The sequence below is a fragment of the Branchiostoma lanceolatum genome, chromosome 9 (assembly GCF_035083965.1).
Source record: "Branchiostoma lanceolatum isolate klBraLanc5 chromosome 9, klBraLanc5.hap2, whole genome shotgun sequence".
In the NCBI taxonomy this organism is placed as follows: Eukaryota; Metazoa; Chordata; class Leptocardii; order Amphioxiformes; family Branchiostomatidae; genus Branchiostoma; species Branchiostoma lanceolatum.
In genome coordinates, this window is record NC_089730.1 from 930,607 (window position 1) to 957,227 (window position 26,621).

Sequence of the window (26,621 nt, forward strand, 5' to 3'; positions counted from 1 at the left end):
TGAATAATTTCCCTACTGACAAGATTATCTGAAAAACATACGACACTTCATCAGTCGAAGAAGAACATGGCTACTCACGTTCAGGACATACTATAGAGACATGTTTGGCTAAAGGCCCCCTCTCACTGAGCTGCAGCACTGCGCCGGTAGCGTGCGAATGGCTACCGCCGCAGTGCCCTGCACAAACCTCGGTGTACCGTCCTAGTGACGTGTCGGTGCCGTTCTAGTGCCGGTACACTATCGCCAGCGTGCCGGTTGAAATGGCGAATTTTTTTGAAACTTAAAAAAAACGCAAGTGGCAAAGTGCCGCGCGCTCAGCCAGTTTCAAGGTTATACGTATATTCTATAACATGTTACCTTTGTTGCACAAGTGTCATAAGTGAAAAGCTTGAAATCAATTTTTGATGCACTTTTATGATTGCACATTGTATTCCGATTCATTGACACTACGATGTCTGATTAATTGAAATCACTACCATGAAACTCCAGTCGGTCCATCTCCCTATCTATTCATCTGTTTTTAAAAGAGTTTGCAATCGGTTTAACCCATTTTACTGCATTGTAGTGAGGTTGAGAATTTTAGGTGTAGATTTTCTGATCTTTTTATTGGGATATTGCTTTATCCCACTGAAAATTAGATCTCTGCGTACATTCATTCCAGTTCGGAAGTTGATAGACTGCAAGTTAGTCGCTTAGTAAAGAAATCAGACCCCTCGTCTACCTGTCCTCGCCCTGCTCCTGTGCCTTTCAAGAAATACAGTGATAAACTGAACTTGATATACCAGTCAGACACTGTGTCACAAATTTTACTCAATGTTTCGCCGTACTGAGTGAATAAGGAGAATTCCTATTGATCGTTGACAGTCAAACACAGTAAGATACCTACTGACAGGACTATCAATAAAACACACGACACTTCAGTCGAAGAAGACCATGACTGGGCTACTCACGTTCAGGACATAGTATGTAGATATGTTTGACTTAGCTCCGCAGTCAATGTCAACCATTTTGGAAATACATTTAAAGAACGTTTGAAAGACACGATTCTCCCTGGCTGGAGGGAACCACTTAGAAATATCAGTAAACTCCACACATGCTATACAATAAAAATCACTTTGGTAAGGAAGAATATATCGCATAAATTCATAATAAACCGTTTCTAAAAAGCATAACTAAACTGAGAATCAGCGCATATTGTCTAGACATTGAAAAGGATCGACACCACAACACACTAGGCACTCAGAAACTGTGTCCCACATGTAATGAAAATATTAAAGATACATTTCATTTTGTGATGGTATGCCCTGCTTATGGTAAAGAGATAGATGCGCCATTACAAAGTATTACTACTAAGACCCCGTTCACACTCATTTTTTTCAATCGCGATTGAAGTATAATCGCGATTGAATCGATCCGATCGCGATTGATTTTTTCAGTGTGAACGCTCCCAATCGCGATTGGAACGATCCAAAACGATCCAATCGCGATTGGATTGTAACTACCTCCGGAGGTAGTTTGATTGGATTAATCGTGATCGGATCCAATCCAATCCTATCAAATTTTGAGTGTGAACACAACTACGATTCATTCCATCGCGATCGGCGGAGATTTCGACTGGTTCCGGGGGTGGGAGGTCATACATGCGGGTACGTGGGGTCATAGTTCGCATCGCGCGGGAAAACAAACCCAAGCCGCACGTCAGATCGCTCTCTTACAACAACAACAACTTTTCATCGTCAACAATGCCCAAGAAGAAGAATAAAACTCCGTCAGCAACTTCAGCTGGTGGCAGATGGCGCGATGAGGAGACCAGGGTCCTCATCGTAATCTGGGGGAGAGAGGAGGTGCAGGCGAAACTGGGGAAATGTCACCGAAAGAGGGACATTTACCGCACCAAGTGACAATGTCTAGCGGAAAAATAGACACAAAACAAGGACAACAACAACAACAACATTTACCAGATGATCGCCGATAGCATGCTTCAATCGTGCTTCAATCGCGATTGGATCACGGCGTACTTTAATCCACTTGGCGAAAAGCAGTGTGAACGCAAAAGTTTCTTTGCGTTCAATCGCGATCGGATCGAACAATCGCGATTATACTTCAATCGCGATTGAAAAAAATGAGTGTGAACGGGGTCTAAAAGACAAACTTCACCCTATCTGGTTCATATAACGATAGTTCCCATGTATTGTTGTTACGTCCAACTCCTCAGTACCCCCTACATAGGTCAATTTCATTATATTTCATTCTAAAAGCGAAGGAAAAAATCATCCATACATGGCTATATTGTAATTAATACACTGTTATCGATACTATTTTGTAATTTTGAAACTGAAATAAACCTAAACCAAAAACATGTTGATACGCACCTCATGCGAACTTGTATATACGCACAACTTGCGGCACAAGTATGACAGGGGCTTTAGGGAGGCTTAAGCCCCTGTCACACTTGTGCGTATATACAAGCCCGCATGAGTTGCGTATTAACATGTTTTTGGTTTAGGTTAAGTTTGCAGCCGAAGAAGTGATTTCTTTGGTTTGATAACTAGACTGGTCAACGGTGGGTAAAAGTAGAAAACAACTTCCTCCCTGCAAAATGTACTTAAACCAAAAGAAATGTTATTGCGGGAGTCATGCGCACTTGAATATACGCACAAGTGTGACAGGGCCCTTAAAGCCCCTGTCACACTTGTGCGTATATCATGGCCGTGTGAGTTGCGTGTTAACATTTTTGTCATACGCCGGCGTGCGCACAATACGCACCTAATGCGTTTCTCGATAGTTTTGTGAAAGTTTTAGGTACGCAGGCACACGCAAGGCACTGCCCAGTACGCCTGATATTTTTTAAACTACCGAAAACTTTACTGTGAACGCTGATACGCAGCTCAGACGTCATAAGAACGCAGTTCAAACGTCCGACATCGGTCGAGTAAGGTACGAGCGCGCTTTGTGTTTGCGCTCCAAACGCGGTAATACGCTTCTCTTGCCGCACGATCTCTGCGCAGCGACCACATCGCGTACTTGCAACGCAGATACAACGCACGATGATCGAACGTATGGCTAATAAGAATATACGTCACCAATGAGTGTCGTTCGTCCTGCGATCGGGCACGTACCAGTAGCGTATGAACAACGCACAGATAACGTGCGGATAGCGTGCATATTGCACACTCGACGAACATCCGGGGCACATTCTAGATTTGGTATTTCACTGGTCGGGTCGGGTATTCAATTTAGTTAAGGGCAGAGAGGAAACAAACACAGCCAGCAAAGTGTACATACTAGTAACTTTTGATTTAGATAATCATTGAAATGGCCCACACAAATGTGCTTTGTTATTCACCGAGTCCTATGGACGACACAACAGAAAAGTTGACACACAATTGACTCAACAATACACGTTGTTTTAAAAACGGCCTTTGTTCTCCTCAGCGTTGTTAGCGTTTCCGGCTCGCATACTCATAATTGTTTATCCACACCGATACTAGCCTTAATCTGCATTGTCTAAAATAACAGTTCTGTATCTGGAATATCTAACGATGATAAATAAAGTTTGATCGAATAAGAATTGCCGTATGAAAGTTTGGCCCATTTAAAATGCCGTAGAAAAATCCTATTTCTATAGAATAGTTGTTTGCAAATTGCTAATTTTGTGCCGAAATCGTTTTCAACAGCTGAAAGCGGTCACAACCTTACAGGAATTATTTTTTTATTCGTGACAAAAGAGGGAAAACTGAAGGAAAACAGATTGGAGACCAGGGGTGGATAAGAAAACGAAACAGTGTAGATTTAGCTAGCCGTGGTTGTTCAATTCTGATGAAGACGTTAGCTGTGAAAGATCCTGTGGAAAAATGTGGCTTCCGAACTTCATTGGCAACGATAGTGGTAGTGAAATCTTGCAAAGCCGACCAAACATATCCGTTTGCTTTTTTTAATACGACTTCCGCCGGCGAAATATCTCCGTTATATGCAAACTCGAGAAATGACTTGCCCTTCCTTCCCTATTTCACTCTAAATGAGAAATCACTATGTTTCAAATTCTAACGTTCATTATATTCATAGGTCTGACAAGATATTCGTGAGAGCAACAGACTGATGTCAAGCCATAAAACAGCAAAAAATCGGGACCTGAAATTCAAAATGGCGAGGCGTCGCGTGACTACAGAGACAAGGGAAAGAACAACATTCGTCTCAACACACAAATTCAAAACAACAACAACAAACTGGTGGTACGAGTTTCAATATTCGATTGCGTAGTGTCGACTTTGTGGGTGATAGTTTTGGAAATTCCAGTACTACGGTTTGACTCTGTGACTCAACACGCGTACGGTATCACAATATTGCTCAAATTCCCGTACGGACGATGTCGGACATGAGTGGTGATGTTTTAGCCTCCACCAGACGTAGCGCTCGGCAAACAAGAGTTCCGCAACCTCATATCTCCATGAACTATTCTGTTGATGCAAATGACTTACACATTTACATAATATATGCTTGGTCATGAATACCTTTAACCAGCTTACAAATGTCGCACTATTGACAGACCTATCATTTACCACTTAGATGAATTATCGCGTTTTGCATCAATTATGCAAATTAGGAATGTACATGTATTGGCATAATTGATGTTTCACTTCCCATAAACTATATATCTTACATGTATTTGAGTCTTATAATGGAAAACACTGCAAAAACAGATTTTCCTCATTAGTTATGCAAATTAGGTCCCAATTAGCATAATTTGCACTTTTTTATGTACATCTCTGTCTAAGCTACCTGCATACTAAATATCATGGAAATCCGTCGTTCCTTTGTTCAGTTATTCTCCTAAGAAGATTTTCACAATAACACCCCTGCAGTTCCAGAGCAAGCCACAAGGGGGCCCAAACCTACACCAAATCTTCATTACATCACAAGCTATCTGACACCAAAAAATCAAGACCATAGCACATCCAGGTCAAAAGATACAAAAATAGATTTTCTGCTGCAGTACCAAGGTCACATACCAGGGGGCCCAAAATCGACTCTGAATTTCGGCTTCCCAACACTTGCCCACATACCGAATACCATTGTAATCCATGAAGAGGTTCTTGAGTTATGCTGTTTAAAGTAGTCCGGAAACACAAACATACACACACACAGACAGACACCCAAAACTATATCACCATTTTTCATGGAGATAAAAAGGGAATAATTGTCCAGTAGAATCGGTCCACGGTAAAGTTAATACTGCGCCCAGAAATGAAACTCTCTGGTGGCCAAACTTCCCTGGCAAATATATTCTCCATATAGCCTATACCCGGCGTAGTCTGGTAGATGTTGGCCACGACTGGTGAAATTCCCGTACGGACAAGGTAGGCCACGACTGGTGAAATTCCCGTACGGACGATGTAGGCCACGATTAGTGAAATTCCCGTACGGACGATGTCGGTCGTGATTGGTGAAATTCCCGAACGGACGATGTCGGTCGTGATTGCTGAAAATCCCGTACGGACAATGTTGGTCACGACTGGTGATATTCCCGTACGGACAATGTGGGTCACGACTGGTGATATTCCCGTACGGGCAATGTGGGTCACGACTGGTGATATTCCCGTACGGGCAATGTACCCACATTGCCCAATGTGGGTCACGCTGGTGATATTCCCGTACGGACAATGTGGGTCACGACTGGTGATATTCCCGTACGGACACTGTGGGTCACGACTGGTGATATTCCCGTACGGGCAATGTGGGTCACGACTGGTGATATTCCCGTACGGACAATGTGGGTCACGACTGGTGATATTCCCGTACGGGCAATGTTGGTCACGACTGGTGATATTCCCGTACGGACAATGTGGGTCACGACTGGTGATATTCCCGTACGGGCAATGTGGGTCACGACTGGTGATATTCCCGTACGGGCAATGTGGGTCACGACTGGTGATATTGCCGTACGGGCAATGTGGGTCACGCTGGTGATATTCCCGTACGGACAATGTGGGTCACGACTGGTGATATTCCCGTACGGACAATGTGGGTCACGACTGGTGATATTCCCGTACGGGCAATGTGGGTCACGACTGGTGATATTCCCGTACGGGCAATGTGGGTCACGACTGGTGATATTGCCGTACGGGCAATGTGGGTCACGCTGGTGATATTCCCGTACGGGCAATGTGGGTCACGACTGGTGATATTGCCGTACGGGTAATGTGGGTCACGACTGGTGATATTGCCGTACGGGCAATGTGGGTCACGGTGGTGATATTCCCGTACGGGCAATGTGGGTCACGACTGGTGATATTGCCGTACGGGCAATGTGGGTCACGACTGGTGATATTGCCGTACTGGCAATGTAGGCCACGATCGCGCCTGGTGAAAATCCCGTACGGACGATGTCGGCCGTGATTGGTGAAATTCCCGTGTATGCAATGTGGGTACTTGGTAGTGAAAACCCGTGCGGGCGACGTCGGTCCCAAGTGGTGACATTCCCGCACGGACGTCCGCGCTTCTAGGTGGAGAGGTTCCCGTGCGGGAATTTTACCACCTGTATGGTGCAGTTCCCGCACGGGAACCTCGCCAATTTCCGTACTTGGGCCTACCCATTTTACATACACATAAAAGTTCTACCGTTCGTTACTTGTGGAGGCGTCTTATAATAACAGTTTTCGTAACTACTGATATCAACGCAACCAAATTCACAGGCTAAATAATGGCTCTAAGAGTCACGGCGTGTTCCAAAAGTAAACATTACATATACGTGTTACTTATATACAAAAGGTCCTACTTGTCGTCAGTTATGGAGGCGTCTTCCCATAACAGTTTAAGTAAATATTAATATCAATGCAACCAAATACGTTCATAATTTGATTGGTATTAGTCGGAAGTGCGTCAGGCATGCGGTCGGCAGGCGTTGTGTGCGTCCGGAATACGCTCAGCATACGCACCTGATACACAGCTATTCGCTGCAAGGATAACACTATTGCGCACTTCATATGTAAATCATACGTGTCTCAAACGCATTGGATGCGTTGAATTCGTTATTCACACGCTATATGTGCGACGCGCATAACTAAAAAAAATGATATTTTGAGCGTACAACTGCGTATTGTCAAAATTCAACACGGAACTCACGCGGAATGGATTATACGCACAAGTGTGACAGGGGCTTAAAGCCCCGTTCACATTTGTGCGTATATGTAATTCCGTACGAGTTCCGTATTGAATTTTGTCAATACGCAGCAGCACGCTCAAATTTGAGAAGTTTTTTCGAATACATTGACACGTCTGTAACGCACCAAAGTTACGTTTCCAAACTTTTTTAGATTTTAGTTTAGATTAAAAGTCCCCAATTGTTCTTTGCACGGTGATACAAATTTAAAGCTTAAGCACGTCATGATTGGCCAAATTTAAAAAGCTTGAGTATAGTTTTCGAATGTGAATTCTAAAGGCCGCCGTCTCCTATTCAACGTGACAAAAATTCTAAACCATGTACAACTTATTGCCATAGTAGACAGAAAAGGTAACACTTTATCGAGAGCAAGTCATGCATTTCAGTGACTTCGGAGCGGCACGAAAACGAAAAGCGAAAGTTAGAACAATTAAGCACCGTGCAGGATGTTACTATCTCTTTGATTAACAATATATATTGAAAGTATGAATAAGACTGAACATGTGAATGAACTGTTACAAATACTTACACAGCATTGCCATTGGGTTGTTTATACTTCTGACATGGTAAGCTAGAAGTAGCAGTGCAATAATACAATAGAAGATGGTATGTAACTTGTTGTGTTATATTTGCCTAAATTCCTCCATCCAGGTGGTGATAACACTATACGGTGTGAAGAAGATGGGCTATGGTCACTGCCTCAGGCGTTTTGCCAGCTGATCTGTGGTCCACCTCCCCAACAAGATAATGCTAATCTGGCCACTCGGCGGTGCCTGGACACCAGCAACCACCACGTCGGAACCTCCTGCAAGTTCCGCTGCAAGCGAGGCTATCACGTGGTCGGTGCGTCCTCCCACAGGTACCGAGCCCAATAACTTTTTTTATATCAACCCATAGCGGGTGTGCCTAAACACCTCACCCGAACTAATCCGGGTCATTTGTGGCTGAAAAACACTCTGTGTACAGTTTTTATGAGTTGATTACGATAAAAGAACTTCCCATGCAGACCCCAACAAATGAATTATGATAATCCAATATGGCGGGCAGAAATCCCTTCCATCTTGGAAACGAGTGGAATAACATGAAAAAATGTCAAATACTTAAAACTTGTGACGTGTATTCATGATTGCATAGACAGAGTGTCATGGTCGGTTCTTGCCTCATGCACACTGCATATTAGACCCTAGTTTGAGTGAGGTCGGATGAGGTCTGTTTATGCATATCCTTTATATTTCAAGTTGTCATCACAAACAAATCAATTAACATATATGCTGTCTCTGCAATCTTTTCACAAATGTTGACAATATCTCGCGTGGGGTTATGCATCAATCTACATTGTCATCAGACATTTTGGAATTTGGTACTTATGAACAAGACAGTAATGCTGCCAACTGAAAGCTGTAGTATAAAAGTAAATAAAATTGATAAGTCCACTGAAACCACCGACTTCAAATTTGCCGATTTTCACAATGTCACTACCTTGTACTGATTTGACTATCAGCATGTCACTTCTTATATTGCCTTTGGTAGCCGCGCCCATGTAGCTTCTGATACAAAGACATACGTTTTGTGACACCTTGCGAAATGTATCAAAATGTAACCAAAACGCAGGATAGTGTACGTCGGTAACGTTAGTTACATCCAGGCTGGAATTTCACCAGGTGAGCGTGATTTACGTGTGGTCGCAGTTTTTTTTTTCGGAGCAAACCCGTTGCTCCTTAAATTAATTAGCCAAGGTACTTTAGTATCAATTCAATGGTAAAGAAATGGACTTTCACGCGTTAGGATTAGCTAATTGGATCTAGGTGAACTGTAAACAAGCCGAGCACAAATAAAGTGACCAAAAATCGCTAGTTTTTCGAAAGCCATCCCGGCCGCTGTCATTTTGCAAAACATGAAATATCTACTAGTACATACCTGCACTGGGCAAATCCTGTAGATATGAAAAAAGTCTAAACATTGTATAGGTCTGAGGTTTTTTGTTGCGCTATAGGTAGGTGTTTAAACCCATGCAAATGGGTCCAACCCCGGTTCAACCGTGAACACCGGCGAACGCCGTCTTAGAGAACGCTGCACAGAACAGAGGCGCATAGCCGTCTGCGGTTCGACTGCATTATTGCATGGGGAGGGAATGAAATATGCTGTATTTGCTCTGGAGCAAATTTCGGTCTTTCTAGTTATACTTGAACTTGAAGTTTTGTAATAATAGATGTATTGCATTCCTCGTTTGTCACAATGTAGAATTACAAATAATTACCTTCGCTAAGAAGGTTATGTTTTGCCGAGCGTGCGCGTGTGTGTGTGTGTTGTGTGTGTGTGTGTGTGTGTGTGTGTGTGTTGTGTGTGTGTGTGTGTGTGTGTGTTGTGTGTGTGTGTGTGTGTGTGTGTGTGTGTGTGTGTGTGTGTGTGTGTGTGTGTGTGTGTGTGTGTGTGAATACATACCTCGAGAATGCCTGAGTGGCTCGTCTTGATATTTGGCGTGTCTGTAGGTCTTTTTGAAATCTCGAAATGATTAGATTTTGGGCCCCCTAATTTGCAGAAATAGAAGACCCAATTTGCATGATTAATGAGAAACTACTGTAGATAACTGGAATTTCATCCTTGTGGCATTTGGAAGCTTTATGAAGGTGAACATGGTTGACTGTAAATTGTGCAAATGAGGGTCTAATTTGCCTAATTAATAAGAAAATTCTAGAATAGCCTTCGTTGTTAAGATTACACTGTCATACTTAAGACAGCTTCTGCTATTTGGGTGGAGAAGATGATCTACTGATATATTATATAATTCATGCAGATGATAACCTTATTTCCGTGATAAACGAGAAGCATTCATAATACATCATTCGAAAAGGTTGAAATCATTTGGCGAAGGTAAGAGGTCGTGGAACTCTGTTGTGATTATCATGATTAGCACTTTTTACTCTCTACTGCACTGCGCTTACATTTACATTTTCAAATCTGTAAATGTCTACATCACAAGACTTCCCACATATGGACAGCTTGGCTATGACGCTAACATGTACCTTTCCTGTAGAAGATAATCATCCTGATGATTATCAGATACGACTTTGCTGTGCAATTGATCAGCTACCAGCTTTTTATTGTGATTCATTTCTCTATGCTGTTTGCATTTTTCTTTTATTCTTTATGACAAAGACAAAATAGTTGTCTTGTCTCCATGAACGTAAACAAAAATGGCAGGGCATCGATTAAATCGGGCGTCTTGCCTTTAACTCAAAACGCTTGTAAATCTCTTGGTCGTCATGAAGACTGCAACAAGTTCATTTTGGGTGGTCATCCTTTATCTGTCGCCTTGCATGGCTAACTTGCAGTAACTTGCTCTTCACCTTGGCACATCCTGGCCAACAGTATGCCTCCCTATGACAGACGAGTGTTTCGTCGAAGCTGCTCTGAGGAGGGCCTCTGGGAGGGACCGACGTGTGACCGTGTCAAGTGCAAGTCGCCCCCACCCATGTTCAAGGGTCTGTACAACTGCACCAGGGGGCTGGACTACCAGAGCAGGTGTACTTTGAAATGTGGAGAACATGATAAGGTACACATGTCAGACTCTTTTGTTTGTTCTCAAAAGACATTCCATTTCCTTGGTACATTGGTAATGGGTAACTTGGGGTCTGGATGCATCACAAATGCTGCAAAATTACAGAGATTGAAAGATACATTCACGTAATGGCAGCAGTCTCAATGATTAAGATTGGGGGATTATGGAAAAACGCATGTTGGAGAACCCACAAATTGCAGTGCAAGACAAAACTATTGAGATTTCATGTTGTAGCTAGTGTATAACCTGATGGCATTTTCATCCGTTTGCCATGTGTTTTTTTATTAACTGCAAAGTAGCTGCCAATATAAAATGATTAATTAGAAATCGTTAGGAGCTTAAGAGCCAATGTCTGTAAGGATCAAACAATAGTGCTCACGGTCAAAAAGTCGATTTGGCTCATATTTTGCACAGAGATAGTACTTGGCCCCCAACCCCTGAAAATAGCTTTCTTTCCGCTCAACACCCATCGTTGCCATGGCAACAGCCCAATCAAGTTTTGGGGCCATTTTGACAGATTTGTGTATGGCGACAACATGGAAATTGGCAAAGTTTAGAGCACGCTCACTGCCAAATGCTTTATTGTAGCGCAAAACTGAATAGGATCTTTTTAGACCAATGCCTAAACTTTTAGAAAAATGCTGTGAAGTTGATGTAAAGATACATTTAAGCACTTGGGCATCCTCAAAACAATATGATGTTTTAAGGCTACAAAAAATTGTCATTTTTGCCGAACTTTGAGACGCTGAAATTTGAAAGACAAATAGATACATCAAATAGCTACTAAATGAATGCTTGCAAAGCTTGGGTTCTTGTTTCAATAGTCTGTGGTTGCTACTAGAAGTAGGTCATTTTTCTTAGACATGTCCTCAAATGTGGATTTCTGGCTGTCTTTCAGCTGATGAAAATGCCAAAATTAGATTTTATTCCGGCTCAATTTTTTTGTCAGATGTTAACCTTATTGTTGTCTATCAAATGAAAGGTTTCAAAGCCTGGGTTCTTGTTTCATAGATGTGTGGCAGTCCCTGAAAGTAGGTCATTCTTTGAGTTGTCTCAAAAATTGGATTTCTGACTTTCTTTGAGCTGATGAAAATGCCAAAGTGAGATTTTCTTTTGGCTTAATTTTTTGTCAGATGTGGACCTTATTGTTGTCTATTGAATGCATATTTTCAAAGCCCGGGTTCGTGTTTCATTGGTACGTGGCAGTCTCAGACAGTAGGTCATTCTTTGCACTTGTCTCAAAAATATGATTTTCGACTGTCTTTCAGCTGATGAAAATACCAATTTCAAAATAAGATATTTTTTCTGACTCAATTTTTTATCAGATGTTGACCTTACTGTTGTCTATCCAATGAATGGTTCCATCGATTTTTCAAAGACAAAGCAACTATTAACAGATACAAAGGTTTTACTTTATTTAACAAAAATACTACGATCATAATCCAAAAATGTACTGTCGTACTATGGCAGCAATCCAACACTATACATCAAAGTAATTATCAAAATCGTAAGATTCATCACATATGTGATACACAAACCATGTGAAAGTAGACTGTAAATGTCTTACAATTGTATGGTCAGCAAATTGAATGTAAGTAGCTTAGGTTTCTCGAATCAAAGTATTATTAGTAACTTGCGATCGTAGTTGCTAGGGGAATTACACTTTTGATCAGAGGGTCAATCCCGAGTCATGCCATAGCCAGCCACCGTCACCCATTAATGCAACCTCTGGCTCTGCGACAACCCAGGGATTGGTTTGGAGTTTGTGGTCATTAATTGAAAAACTTACTAATTTTCTTTTCCTGAACACTGCCAGAAGTGGAGGTATTCATTTACCTTAGCCAAAAAGGCAGATTTGCGTCGGCGGTCTGTAATGGTTGATTAACATTTATTTCACAGCATTGCAAAGACAGCTGAAAAAAACCTTTCAGGTATACGCAAACTAGAAATGGCAGAAACGATCGCACAACAATATAACAAGACCTTAGTCTTTAACGCCATTCGTTTGATGGACAGCACCATGGTAAATTAATATCTGATAAAAAGAAAACAAATCCCACACATGTGGGTATCTTAATGACCTCAAAGACAGCCGAAAATCCCAATTCGGGCAAAAAGGCAAATATTGACCTACTTTCAGATACAGCCACACGGTAATTAAACAAGAACCCAGGCTTTAAAGCCTTTTATATGATAGACAACAATAAGGTCAACATCTGATAAAAAATTGAGTCAGAAAAAAAACCTTACTTAATGTATTTTCAACAGCTGGAAGACAACCAAATATCCCAATTCTGAAACACTTTCAGTGACTGCCACGTACCAATGAAACAAGAACCCAGGCTTTGAAAATATTCAATTGATAGAGAACAATAAGGTCCACATCTGACAAAAAATTGAGCCAAAAGAAAATCTCACTTTGGTATTTTCATCAGCTCAAAGAAAGTCAGAAATCCAATTTTTGAGACAAGTGCAAAGAATGACCTACTTTCAGGGACTGCTACATACCAATGAAACAAGAACCCAGGCCTTGAAAATATTCAATTGATAGAGAAAAATAAGGTCCACATCTGACAAAAAATTGAGCCAAAAGAAAATCTAAATCTGTCAAAATGGCCCCAAAACTTGATTGGGCTGTTGCCATGGCAACGATGGGTGTTGAGCGGAAAGAAAGCTGTTTTCAGGGGTTGTGGGCCAAGTACTATCTCTGTGCAAAATATGAGCCAAATCAATTTTTTGACCGTGAGCACTATTGTTTGATCCTTACAGACATTGGCTCTTAAGAACCAATATACATTGTATACATTTTACCAAATCTAGTTGTATGATTTCTTCTCCATTAGATGGGTACTACCATAACCTGTCAGCGGGATGGCAACTGGGACGGGGTTTTCAAGATGTGTAAGAACCTGAAAGGTGACTGTCCCAAGATACAGAACAGGGATGATGTTGCCTTCCAGTGCAGAGGCTCTAGCATTGGTGAGCGCCTATATCTTAAGATTGATGCAACAGTAGTCCTCCCTTGTGATAACAACAACATGCTAGTTCTAGCTGTTTGTCATCATGATTCAAATCTGGCGAATATTAATCTATTAGGAGCAACATGCAAGGCAGTCTGCACGCTAGGAGGGAATATTCCAATCTTCACAAGAGCAAACGACAAAGTGTTCCTGACTCTACGTAGTGAAGATCGACGAGCGTCCCCTCACAGCTGGTCGTACAAGTCTTTGGTCGACAAGTTCGAGAAGATGGCCAAATCCAAGATGACGATGAACACCGTGAAAGACGTCCTGTTGACGTGTACTGGAGGGCTTGTCTGGTACCCTGACCCACTGGATGTGGGATGTGTGAAAGAATGCAGTGAGGTATATATAATATTAACACCAGCACGTTATCTTATTTTGAACATATCCTTACATTGAAATGTTGTTCTTAAAGGGGTACTAGGCAGCAATTGTGATATTTCCTAAACGACCACATATTCTATGAATACAGAATTTTAAAAAATGTGTAAGATTTCATCACAGATTATCAATTTGAAAGAAATTAACCCTTTATAATCCACAACCTGTCTAGTACTGCCAATGCGGTCCCATGTGTGATGATGATGGGAATGATGCAGATGGCCCAAATGTCAGATCATTTCGTTTAAATACAAGGGCAAAGGAGCCTAAAAATACATTTAGAATAGAAAATAAATCCCAAAATGAATCATCAATTGGTGGCGTATGCTAAAGTGTTATTGAATTTATGTGGGTATGAGTCCAATGCGCCGCGGTATGAAATTTCAGGTCATTTGGTTGTGATACTAGGACACAGGAGCCAAAAAATAAACAGTTTTGGTCTAAAAAATGGCATTGAAACCTCAATGAAATAACTTTAGAAGCCTATCTATGATAAAAAGAGCAAAATATCTAGAGGTATTTGCCCACTCTACCTTTATGTCAAACTCATCTGGTCCAAAATTGATAGAGATGAATCTATATGAAGACTTGACAGGAGTAGGAAAAACTGGAAAGGCAAAGTTTTTTTAATACGTCCTTTTTCATTCTATATTACTTTCCAGGCTGAAAAGGACCAATTTCAAATTCAACCTATGCCATTTTACACCAAACTTACGTATTCTGGAAGAGTCCGTTCTTCAATGGGGCTAAAATTGTGAAAACTTTTCTGGCCTGGAGTGATATTCGGGGTGCACACATCAATTCGTAGGGTACGGGGAAAAGTGTCGAAAGGGTTTCAAGGGTCCAGGACTGAGTACACATTTTTCATTATCTGCGTTGAAATGACATCAATCTTAACATAGCTGAAAAGTGTAAGAGATGGTGTATTTTGGAAAAAATTGATTTGGCGCCCGAACCTCAAGTTCGTGTATATGCGCCCGGCGCCCGCGTTCAAAGTAAATCACCCCTTTTCCCCAGATTGACCTTTGTTGCGTTCTATGGGTGGTTTTGCTATGCCTAGAGAGTCATATTATTGTACAAAAATAGTTGTTTTATTTTCCTTAGAGTTGGGTTGATTATACACGAGATTTGTCTTTCCGGCAATATCAGTCATTGTTGTGTTGAAGACCAAGATGTCTTCAATCCCAACTGAAAATGACTAATTTTTCGCATAGCTTTTGAAAAAAAAGTTGGCATACAAAACCTTTTTGGTCGGGGAATAGACAAAAATCCCCAAACAAATAATTTCAAAAGTAGTGTATGCTAAAAGTGTGAATTAAGTCCCATCGGCTAACCCATCACTATACCAAATTTCAGGTCGTTCGGTTGTATACCTGGGGCACAGGATCCCAAAATATACATTTTTGGTCTCAAATTGGCCCCAAAAATAATCTAAAAGGCCTATATAAAAAGTTTTAAAAAAGATCCAAGGATATTTGTCCAATCTACTTCTATGCCAAGTGTCATAGGAAAAAGTTGAATCTATTTTAAGATTCTGCAGAAGAAGGAGAAGAAAACGAAGAGGAAACATGACAAAAAGTTCCACGAACTCATGCCTTCGCCAAAGTGTTAACCTTTATGTTGTTCAATGATGCAGATAAAGCGAGGTCTTTCAGACAATACATACCCAGTAAAGCTCCAAGTGTTCTGGCTATCCCTTTGTGTTTTGAATATTAACTCCATTGTGCCATGTGACAGGTGTTAAGTCTGTGTGTGTGAGTGTGTGTGTGTGTGTGTGTGTATGTGTGTGTGTGTGTATGTGTCCGTGCGTCAGTCTGTGTGTCTTGGTCACACACAGACTGACGCACGGACACATACACACACGAACACAAACACACACACACACACACACACACACACACACACACACACATACACACACACACACACACACACACAGGCTCCCCAAAACATGGCGAAGGTACCAATATATTTCAATATCTGTGGTCTGGAGGGTTTTTTTTGATGCCGGTTTTTCTTCTCCTTTTTCTCCTCTGATCAGAAATTTGGCATAGAGGTAAGGTGATCACAAGTCCCTCAGTAGATGCTTTGTGCATTTTCATGTGTTTTCGGCGACGCTTCAGGAGCGCGCCAAACAGGTATATCATGTATTCAGTTCCAAAGAATTCCGTATATCCCAGCTATTCTGGGTTGATATCTCTGGAATGTTACTCGCACGCGCAGAAGTAACAAGCCCAAGATTCCTTGGGAGGTCAGATACGATCTCCCGGGAGGACAACCTTCCGTGCCTTTCCTCCGCTGTGATTTGGACCCCGCAGGATTTGGCAAATTGCCTCCGGCTGCGCCGTGACGAGAAATTCTTTACTGTTCGCCAGAACAGTTGTCTATCGGTCATTGTAGGATCTTGTAAACAACACGTCATTGTAGGATCTTGTAAACAACACGTCATTGTAGGATTTTGTAGACAACGCGTCATTGTAGGATCTTGTAGATCTTGACTGGTTGCTGGGACATCAGCTAGCTACGAATTACTTTTTTTCTTATTCGGGATTTAGAAAAAGTCATGCCTATTGCACTGTGGGGAAACCGCTCATCTGGCTGTGTTTAGAAATTACCGCCACCGATGTGTTACTCCTAATGCTTTTTCTCTGCTAGAGCATTTCTCAGAATTGAACTCCGGGCAATTAGCCTGTCTGAAGGATTGTTTTTTAAGGATTCGAATTCATCAATAATTAGTGGAAAAGTCAAAATGTCAAATGTCTCTCTTCCAAGAATAGGTAGACACACTTTAACTATTATCCATGTCAAAACATAGCTTAAGAATGTTAATCATAAACACCACTTACAGATAGCCACTCAATCGTCGCCATGGCAATGCGTTTTATTGCCTTCCTTGTTCAATCTTGCTGATATTTTCAGCCCCAAAATGTGTACGTACCCTGACACTTAAAAAACATTTGTAAAAATTGATTTGGACTGGTGTGATTTGGGAAGTTACTTTTTGGGTCAGAAATCATTTTGGAATAGGCAAATTTACACGTGGGAATGCTGTTGAAAGAGTCCATCTCTGCACAGGGCAAATATCAGAATATTCCGTTTTGGAGTGATATTGGGTGCTGATTGATTAGTCCATGGGGGGGGGGGGTAGATATGATTCTGTAATGGTCAATTTTGCAGGGAGTGTCTTTGGGATAGCCTGATACATCATTTTTATTTCATCCAGTGCCTCAAGGCTCTATAACATACACGTTTGCCCTCCAATCTGATGATTGACAACCTGTTGCAGGATTTCATTGATGATGGATGGTGTGACCAGCAGAACAACAGAGCTTTTTGTAACTATGATGGAGGAGACTGTTGTGAGTCAACCAATGGAAATGGAAAGGTGACAAACATGAGCAATGCTTGCAAGACAGGGTTAATGATTGGCTTACGCTTTCACCCCGACCAATCGAATCTGGACATTCCTCCAGAAAAGCGGACATTCCTTGACTTTCAAGCGTACATTTCTCTAGGAAAGCGGACGGTCCTCCAGTTGAAGCGTACATTCCTCTGGAATTGGGACATTTCTCTGGGAAAGGGGACATTTCGCGGACACCCCCACCGGCCTGTGGAATCGGCAGAAAACCTGACAAATCGTTTCCTAGTTAGGCTATATCACAACATCCGGACTTCTGAGCCGTGCAGTGAGATGGCTAATACTATCAGCTCGGAAGGTAAGCATAGTTTTGTTTGAAAACTGAGGCACGTTTGAAATGAAAGCGACCGCGCGGTGGACGATCAGTTCTGTGCAAGGTTTTAATGGCGGCCTGTTGCACGCCCGACAAACAAAACAACGAGTTTTAGCCTGAATATCCGAGTGATTGTCAAGATATAAGGCTCCACTGCCTAGCACACGTTTATGAGAGAAGTTTATACCAAGATGTTAGTCATAGTTATCGAATATTTCTTGTCAAAAAACCGCGATATACACATAATGTCCAATAACATCGCCACACATGACGTCACACATACATGTACGTACGCGGCAGGACAGTTGAGCCTTGTTTCGACAAGCATACGGGCGGAAGCCTTGTCTCGACAAGCACGCGGGCATGTAGCCGCGTTGTACAAGAAATACCCTATAAAGACAACTAGAATTGTGACAAATCTTCTCATAGATACATGTACTAGGCAGTGGAGCCTTATATCTTTGTAAAAACCCAAAGGGGCGAGTACGCCGCTCCTGGTATTAGAACCCGTGCCAATCCCGATCCGCACGGCTTGGGAAATCAACGCGCTAACCACTAGGCTAAAAGGTCCGGACGAGTTAGACTGGTCAGTTAGTGGAGGTTGATCCCCACTGTTACACAATCTGTACATCTTGACAATCACTCGGATATTCAGGCTAAAACTCGTTGTTTTGTTTGTCGGGTGTGCCATTGAAACCGTGCACAGAACTGATCATCCACCGCGCGGTCGCTTTCATTTCTAACGTGCCTCAGTTTTCAATCAAAAACTATGCTTACCTTTCGAGCTGATAGTATTAGCCATCTCACTGCACGGCTCAGAAGTCCGGATGTTGTGATTCAGCTGAACTAGGAAAGGATTTGTCGGGTTAACCGCCGATTCCACAGGCCGGTGGGGTGTCCGCGAAATGTCCCCTTTCCCAGAGAAATGTCGCAATTCCAGAGGAATGTACGCTTACAACTGGAGGACCGTCCGCTTTCCTAGAGAAATGTACGCTTGAAAGTCGAGGAATGTCCGCTTTTCTGGAGGAATGTACCAATTCTGGAGGAAGGTCCAGATTCGATTGGCTTTATCTATAAAAAATCCTAATCGTATTTTGCAACGTGTTAACTGTAGACTTTTACATAGTGGTTTAAAGCGCATAAGACACCAAAATACAACATTTTCTTATTATCTGTTCTGGGAATAGTATTATTCTATGAATATAAACACACACCCTTCTGATGTTATCTAACATTGAACTATTAGAAACCATACTTTCAGCTCTTGATTCGTTTCTGATATTCTCATCAGGTGATTGATCAGTGACTTGCCCCCTCATGACGTCACAATGAACACTGCAGCCGGTTCGGAACCTAACACCATGGCTTGCAAAATCCATTATTTGATGAGCAAACAGTACTTAATTATCGTGATTACATTGAATTAAAAGACATAAAAATATCTACAGTATTTTGTTTGCTTCTCAAAAGAACTTTCTTTCAGAGTGCAGTGCAAAGTTCCAAACGGCCGGCTGCCATGTTCATTGTAACGTGATGGGGGGGGGGGGGGGGGCAAGTCACTGATTAATCTAATTACTAGTACCTGGTGGGAAGAATCAAAAGCTAGAGGAATGATGTTTTCATGATTCGATGTTCAATTACATCCAAAGTGTGTATATTTTATGCAAATGTCTGGTATCAAACAATATTATTATGATTTATGTAATTTCAGGAAATTCTTAATTTTGATGTCATTGGTGCCGTATGCACTTTAACAAATTAACTGAAGCTGCGAAAGCGTCAAAGTATGAAGATAATTGTTGAATGAATATTGACCCCATACACCGTGTGGTTCATTGTCTGGTAATTTTTAGCTTAAAAAGCCGTTTGCTTTAGCCCACTGGTATGAGCCTTTTTGTTGTTCTTACCTAAACATGAAAACTTCATGATGGTGCCAGTGGTTACAAATTAAACATTTGACTTTGCCTAGTACGCATTTATCAGAAGAATGGCGTTTTCAAAGCTGTGAATCGGTAACCTTGCCATACAATACTCACATACGCATGTTCAAACATCCTATGTACATTCAGACATACATACATATATACACATACACATATATATTACATTTTACAATGAACTGTCCCAAATATGTCTTTCTCCAGGTGCAGCCATTCCCTGCAAATTGCAGAGAAGAGTGTGAATGTAAGGATCCAAACGCCATCGAGAACAGAAACGGAAAAGGAAAGGATAAGTCCAAGGGTGTGTTAGATCCCATTTGGGACAGAGAAACCAACTATAGCCAAGAGGTCTCAGCTGAAAAACTGATTGAGTATTCCTATAATGACAAAGCTGAAGACGGCTTCGACTATATCTAAATGCATGATGTCAAATGTATATACTGGATACTTGTGTGATAACCCACAGAGTATGACAAACCAAGCACATGTACATTTGCAGCTTCAGCGTAGCTGTGACTAAGTGGGGTTCAGTGAGTATCCAGCCCACAATGCCTTGCTAATCAGGATACATATCTTCAGTGGAAGGATGCATCTGGGAAACTTAGTGAGTAGTGCTAGATGTACATATAATATATGATAATCCATATCAAACAGGACATCACAACATAAATGCATGACATATTCTTCCGATGACTGCCATGGTATTTGAATGGTTGGTGAACAACGTTGGCATTTGGTCATTTGGATGACAGGAATTGCGGAATTGATGCTTATGAAATCACCCTGTTTTATGATTATGTTTGTCTGGTTCTTCTATCTGACGGTAAATTGCTATCATACTTGTGCGATGTTTTCAAAAAGAGTGTCAATTTCTGGTCGGGAAAGTTTTCATATTTATCTTGAATGCCTCCTTCGGGAGAGAAAGCCACGAAGCATGCCAAGGAAAAATCAGATGTCTGACAACAAGGACGTGAATGTTACCACAGAACCACTTCCCAGCAAGGAAGTAGTATGGCGTTGCTTGGAGGATGAGGATTGTGTATTTTCCTATGACCTCATAACAAACACTTTTATTGGCTATAATCACTGACGATGGATTGCAGGGACGAAGGTCACAATTACTTTTGACGTACAGTAACATTGATTCGTTTGAAGCATATATTTGTACCTTCAGTCATGTACCAAGCTGTATTATTGCTATAGTGTCACCCACATTGGTCAAACCATGTAGTCACACTAGTGGATCATGGAACGTAACGTCACCAGTTGTCGTGCTCTACCTATTATCGCCCACTTTGGGACACATCTACACATGTCAAGGTGTATTTTACCAAAGGCAGTTCTTATGAGCAATAAAGAAAGACATAAGTATGATCCTTAGTCATGGCTCTCCTTTATACAAAACAATGAAGTAAGTTGACTTTTACCGACATAACAGAATAAACACCTGAATCAGTAACAGCAAGTATCCTGGAAGCGCCATGCATGACATATTTCATACTATATGTAATTCGAAACCGCGTACTTAATCATGTTTTTTTTAACTTACGCGATGGCTAGTTTCTTTTGTAGCTGAAAAAGTAGCTGAGGTTAAACCCTATTTTTATATGCAAACTATGTATGGCAATTCAAGATGTTGGTTTTGGAAGGTTTGATACACCCTACGATGTCCCTCACTGACGCTACATTTTTGCACGTCCAAACATTACTGCCATGCGTTTATCACGTGAACTTCACTTCCAGCGTTGTTGAAATCGACAGCACAACATTATTTTTTTCAAACAGTGACTTTACTATCATTTGTCTGTAGACTAAAGGTAAAGGTAAAGCGGTCGAACCTCAGGATGAGGACGAAGCATGGCACTTTTTCGTTAGCTAGAAGTGCAATGCGGCTTCGAACTCGGGCCCTAGGATCCACGGAATTTGATCCAGATGGCGGAGCAGTGGCCACGGGGTTGCGTTAACGCTTGCGCCACAAATAGCCAATGCACAACTACACGCCATTTCGCCTCGGCCCAAATGTACGTTTTTGGTCTGAAAATGGCCGAAGAAAACTCAATAAAATCGTTTTAAATTGTAAAGGCATTTACCGAAAAAATGACCAAAACGTCTGGGGTATGTATTCACTCTACCTGCACACCAAATTTCAACTCATTTGGCCTAGGAACGACCGAGATGAATCGATTCGAAGATTTGACAGGAGGAGGATCAAGACATGACTTTATTTCGGATCCACAATTACGAGGCTGATTCAAAAACTAACGCAATTTCTATCATAGCAGGTTCATTTTTGTATGAAATGAGTTGAAATTTTGCACAAATATCAAGAAACATCTCTTCTTAAGTTGGTGTGAGTCACTGTATTTTTCACATTTCTACAAGCGACTGAGTTGACCTCAAGTTTACCACACCCTTCAAAGCTTGTCGGAGGCGAACAGCAGTAAAAGGGAAGTTCAATTAGCAGTAAAGTATGACCCACTATGTTCCACTTAAAATTATTGTAGGAGACTGAAACTGCACATGTATCAAAATGCATATCTCTATAAGCCTCATGCTTATTTTCATCTCTGAAGTCTAATCAGTTTTTCTTTTTTTCGTTCCTAGGGTGGAGTGAGGTATGAGTTCATTCAGAGCGGGTATCAGGGTCCTAAATATGCGCTATGTCGATAAATCATTTTTGAAAACTACTTTCTCATAGAGTCAGAGAAATGAAACGAGGCATACTTCGTTAAACATATAATATCTGTGTCAAGGTTCATTTCCATTAATTAATGGGAAAGTAGTCTACAAGGTCTTTAATCAGCAAATCGCGCATTCGGCTATGAATTCAACTGGCTCTGATATTACACTTCACTCTATTCTACCAGCTGTAAAAGAGGAACTGTAAGGAGCTCAGCAACCAAATTTGGCATGTAACGTTAAGTCATAGAGACATGTATCGTCATATAGGTGCAATTTAAGCTTCTTGCAGTAATTGTGACTGGGTCAGGTCTGACTTGTCCTTTCCTCCGACAAGCTTCCAATGGTGTGGTCAACTTGAAGTCAACTCAGTCGCTGGTAAAAATATGAAAAATACAGTGATTTACACCAACTCAAGAAGAGATGTTTATTTATATATGTGCAAAATTTCTACTCATTTCATACAAAAATGAACCTGCTATAATGATAGAAATTGCGTAAGTTTTTGAATCGCCCTCGTAGCTTATAAATACATGAATGCAGCTATTCTTCCTGTGGTCCTTAAACAAATAACATATTCACATCGATACAACATTACGCAATACTGTCCCACAATACATTAACACAGGATAACTGGATAAAATAATAACAAAAGAATATCAAGAAAGTTCATGCAACAACTGTCCCGTTCCAGATGTGTGACATGCGGCACAGGAATCTTTATCTTCTCTGCATTCGTTTTCGGTTTGGCAGTTTGATTGAGTTTGATGTTGCTGCCCTTGTTTGATACCGACTATTTTCTGACTGAAAAGTGAGTTGACGGTACTGAGTTTTCGGCATTATAGTATGTACTAGCCGGCGGAATGTAGCAAAACTTCTTTGCTGGATTCTCTCGCTCACCGGTAACCAGCCCAGGGTGTGTCGCATTGTTGCGCTGTCTGTCCTGGCGTTACATCCAATTTGAGGACCAGTCTCGCGGCCCTGTTCTGCACGACCTGTAGCCGTTTGATGTTTTGAAGGAGGAGAAGAAAGAAACATGGCCAAAAACAATATATTTTGACCATACTTATAGCATGGGCAAAATAGAAGTAAAAAAACAATGAAACAACCCAACCAGCATGTGTTAGATATCTCGTCTGTGTGTTTGTCACAGATAGCTTTATTCTTTTACACATTGTCCACTGTCTCCATCTTGTTCTTCAACTCATTCCACTGTTTCAACCGTTGTGCCAGGCATCCCGTACGGCTTGTGCAGTTGGGTTAGCGAGACGACAGGGTCTAAGAAGGAGTTGTACTGTAACGCTGCCCTACCAGCTCGAATATTTGCGGTGAGAACGGCGTCATGTCTATGAGCATGGCCGCGTAGGTACAATCCAGGATCGCCCCATCAACAGTTGTGCCTTCAGCGCCTCCCACTGTGCTGTTGTCAGGGTTAGCCCAATCTTTCCAGTATTCATCTTGTTTACGTCGGCAGGGTCTGGTCCAGAGGTTACCCCTGAAGAAGCCTACCCTCAGAAACACATCGTCGCCCAATGCAAGCCCGTACGCACTCCGACCAACCAGAGTTCACTCAATACGGCTGCGGGGTGATGTGAGGAATGCGGCTGCTGCTACATAGGTCCGGGACCGATGTCACCACTCAGGTTGCTTCCATTCTGTTGCGTCGAACTGCTGGCAACTACCGTCTCAATCTGTGAAGTTCCAGGCAGTGACACGCCGACAGTATTGCCACAACCGATGTTTTCAGTCGATCTCTGCTGTCGAGATGCACCAGGCTGATTTAGGTTTGTAGTGGAAGATGAAGTCGGCGTTCTTTCTCCTCCGACGGTTTCGTCGGCCCAGTGGACTTGCCGCTGGTGGTTCATCAACTCATCTACAAGATCTTGGAGTTCAGACATGTTGTTGCTTTGTCGTGAGTAGTTCTTACCATTCACAACACCCCGACTCTAGCGTGGGACAGTGGCCTAAGTGCACCGCAGAAGATTTGCAAATCTTCTAGGAATTCGTTTTTGGCTACACCTTGTACATGTGGTTCGTCCGTCATTATCACGAGTACCACCGTCATCCATGATCATGTGGCTGTAGAGTCCAATTTTGGCCCCGAGACTCTGGCCACAGTGTTCATATTGGATCAGGGTCGTGCTCTGTGTGGGGTTGACTTCCCGTTCCTTCCGTTTGCGGCTTTGCGTCTGCGGCAAAACCGTTTCGCCCGAATCGCGCAGTTTGAACGCAAAGTGGATAGATTCCGTCTTGTAATCGGTTGTTTTAGGGTTTTGACGCCATACAAACGGGAACAGCGGACCTAAGCGGATGAGTATCCGCTGCAATTGTACTCACAACATGTCACAAATGTACATTGACTCACGATCAACTAGTCAGAAAATAAGTTCAGAAGCGAGTATTCTCATCTCCCAAATAAACGTATCGGTACGTTTATTTTTTTTCAGCCTCAAAATCCACCCAGTTCGTTGTTATTTTGGACGGTACGTTTATTTATTTTTTGAAATCAGTGTTTTGCTAACCTGGGATCCCCTTAGAATTTAAAGTTTGGGTTTTCCTGCCCATATATTTCCCCGGCATTTTCGCTTACAGTTCGCTATTTTTCGGCCAACCGGAGCTGATTTCCCTGCCGCTATGACCGGACCTTTGTGAAATCCTGGCGGAACTCGTAACGTATCGGTCGATCTCTATGGACACTACAAAGTCAACATTGTTATTGGGAGAAAATAAGACTCCACACTGACGTTTTGAAATGAAATTCTTTTTAAATAAACAACTTTGACAGTCTCTGTTTACATCGTAAGCCAAAGCACGCTGATAAGAAAACAAAACATGCCAGCGGCGCACAGTGTAACGTTTAAAGCGCATGTTAAATTTCTCTACTCACGTGAGATACAGTCTTTCCCAAAATGAAAATATAAAAACACCACCACAAAAAATTTGTACCTTAGCATAAAAAATTGTATAATTTCATTCAAAATATATCAAAACGTTTCAATCCTACCACAAACAGGAAAACTTAGGGCTTGGAAAATCGCCACTGTGACAGTAACGCAGGCCGTGACTCTGGTGGGAAAGTTTTGTCATGGAAGAGCTCACGTCGAAGAAGGGGAAACAACTCTTTTTGATCTACAGTATGTTTATTCCGGGGGGATATGTTTATCTGAGATGAGAGCATATTTGCGAAAATCATCTTACTGCCATAAGGAAATGGCCGCTGCAATATTCAGGAACTTTCTTTCCAAACTGGGAACGCGATAGAATTGACTGGTTTATTCTAGAAATATTACCCATAAACATAAGGTGTGTGGTCTTGTTTCCCTTCTAGTGTTGGAATTTAAGTAAGAAAAAATTCACCGAGGAATCACACCGCATTCAAAATTTCCACCCAGATTACAGCAGACTGTCTAAATGACTCGTATGAGCTCGATCACGGGTGCCATAATCAAGTGAGGAGCAATCTCAGCGTATTTGTCGAAACGGTTAGAAAAATTTTGAACCAATTCCATGATCGACCCGGATTGATTTTTTTAGTGTGAAAGGGGTCTTACTTTTCTCTTTCCCCCCAAATCAGTATTTTTTGTGTCTAAAACTGAATTCTACCCCAAAAAAACTAATTCTTGACCAAAAAGTTATCTTCCTCCAAAAGATTTGATAGGTTGAAGAAACCCGTTCTCCTATACAGAGCCGAATCCGCGTCGTAGAACCTCCTCTAGATCTAGAGGACTTGCTACGACGTGGATTCAGCTCTGCATAGGAGAATGAAGAAATGGATATCTTTTAACTATAGTGATATCCATTCAATTTCTTTTTGTTTCAGCAGTATTTCCTGGAAGAGACGGTTGCATGACTTAAGGTGTGCAGCCCTTATATTACGTTCTGGCCACTTCGTTTGCAGAGCCAAGGAGGCACTGATGCCGTCATCTGGTACCTGGGCTATATATGTGAAGTAATTGATCGTATGTATTCCGTACGAATCGTACGTTTTTTGTAATGGATCGTATGTATTCCGTAAAATTCGTATGTTTCTCGTAATGGATCGTAATGTATTCCGTAAAACTCGTATGAATTCCGTAAAATTCGTATGGATTCTTTGGCACCCCCGGTTGAACGGGATACACGTGTAAAGTCTATTGAAAAGACAAGAAA

At 41.7% G+C, this 26,621-nt stretch overlaps 1 protein-coding gene across 4 annotated transcripts in view; it reads left to right on the forward strand.

The window, feature by feature from the left end:
• Positions 1 to 21,167, forward strand: part of LOC136442758 (pappalysin-1-like) — a 79,600-nt gene extending 58,433 nt beyond the window's left edge. For 2 of the 4 annotated variants that reach the window (XM_066439701.1, XM_066439702.1), the window contains exons 16-21: positions 7,811 to 8,018; positions 10,529 to 10,712; positions 13,562 to 13,697; positions 13,815 to 14,083; positions 17,409 to 17,507; positions 19,998 to 21,167. In XM_066439701.1, the coding sequence (XP_066295798.1) occupies positions 7,811 to 8,018; positions 10,529 to 10,712; positions 13,562 to 13,697; positions 13,815 to 14,083; positions 17,409 to 17,507; positions 19,998 to 20,210 (1,109 nt within the window). In that variant the 3' untranslated portion in view covers positions 20,211 to 21,167. Of the gene's footprint in view, positions 1 to 7,810; positions 8,019 to 10,528; positions 10,713 to 13,561; positions 13,698 to 13,814; positions 14,084 to 17,345; positions 17,508 to 19,997 lie in introns of those variants that run through there. The other 2 variants (XM_066439703.1, XM_066439704.1) reach the window with 2 other exon arrangements.
• The last annotated feature ends 5,454 nt before the right edge of the window (positions 21,168 to 26,621 follow it).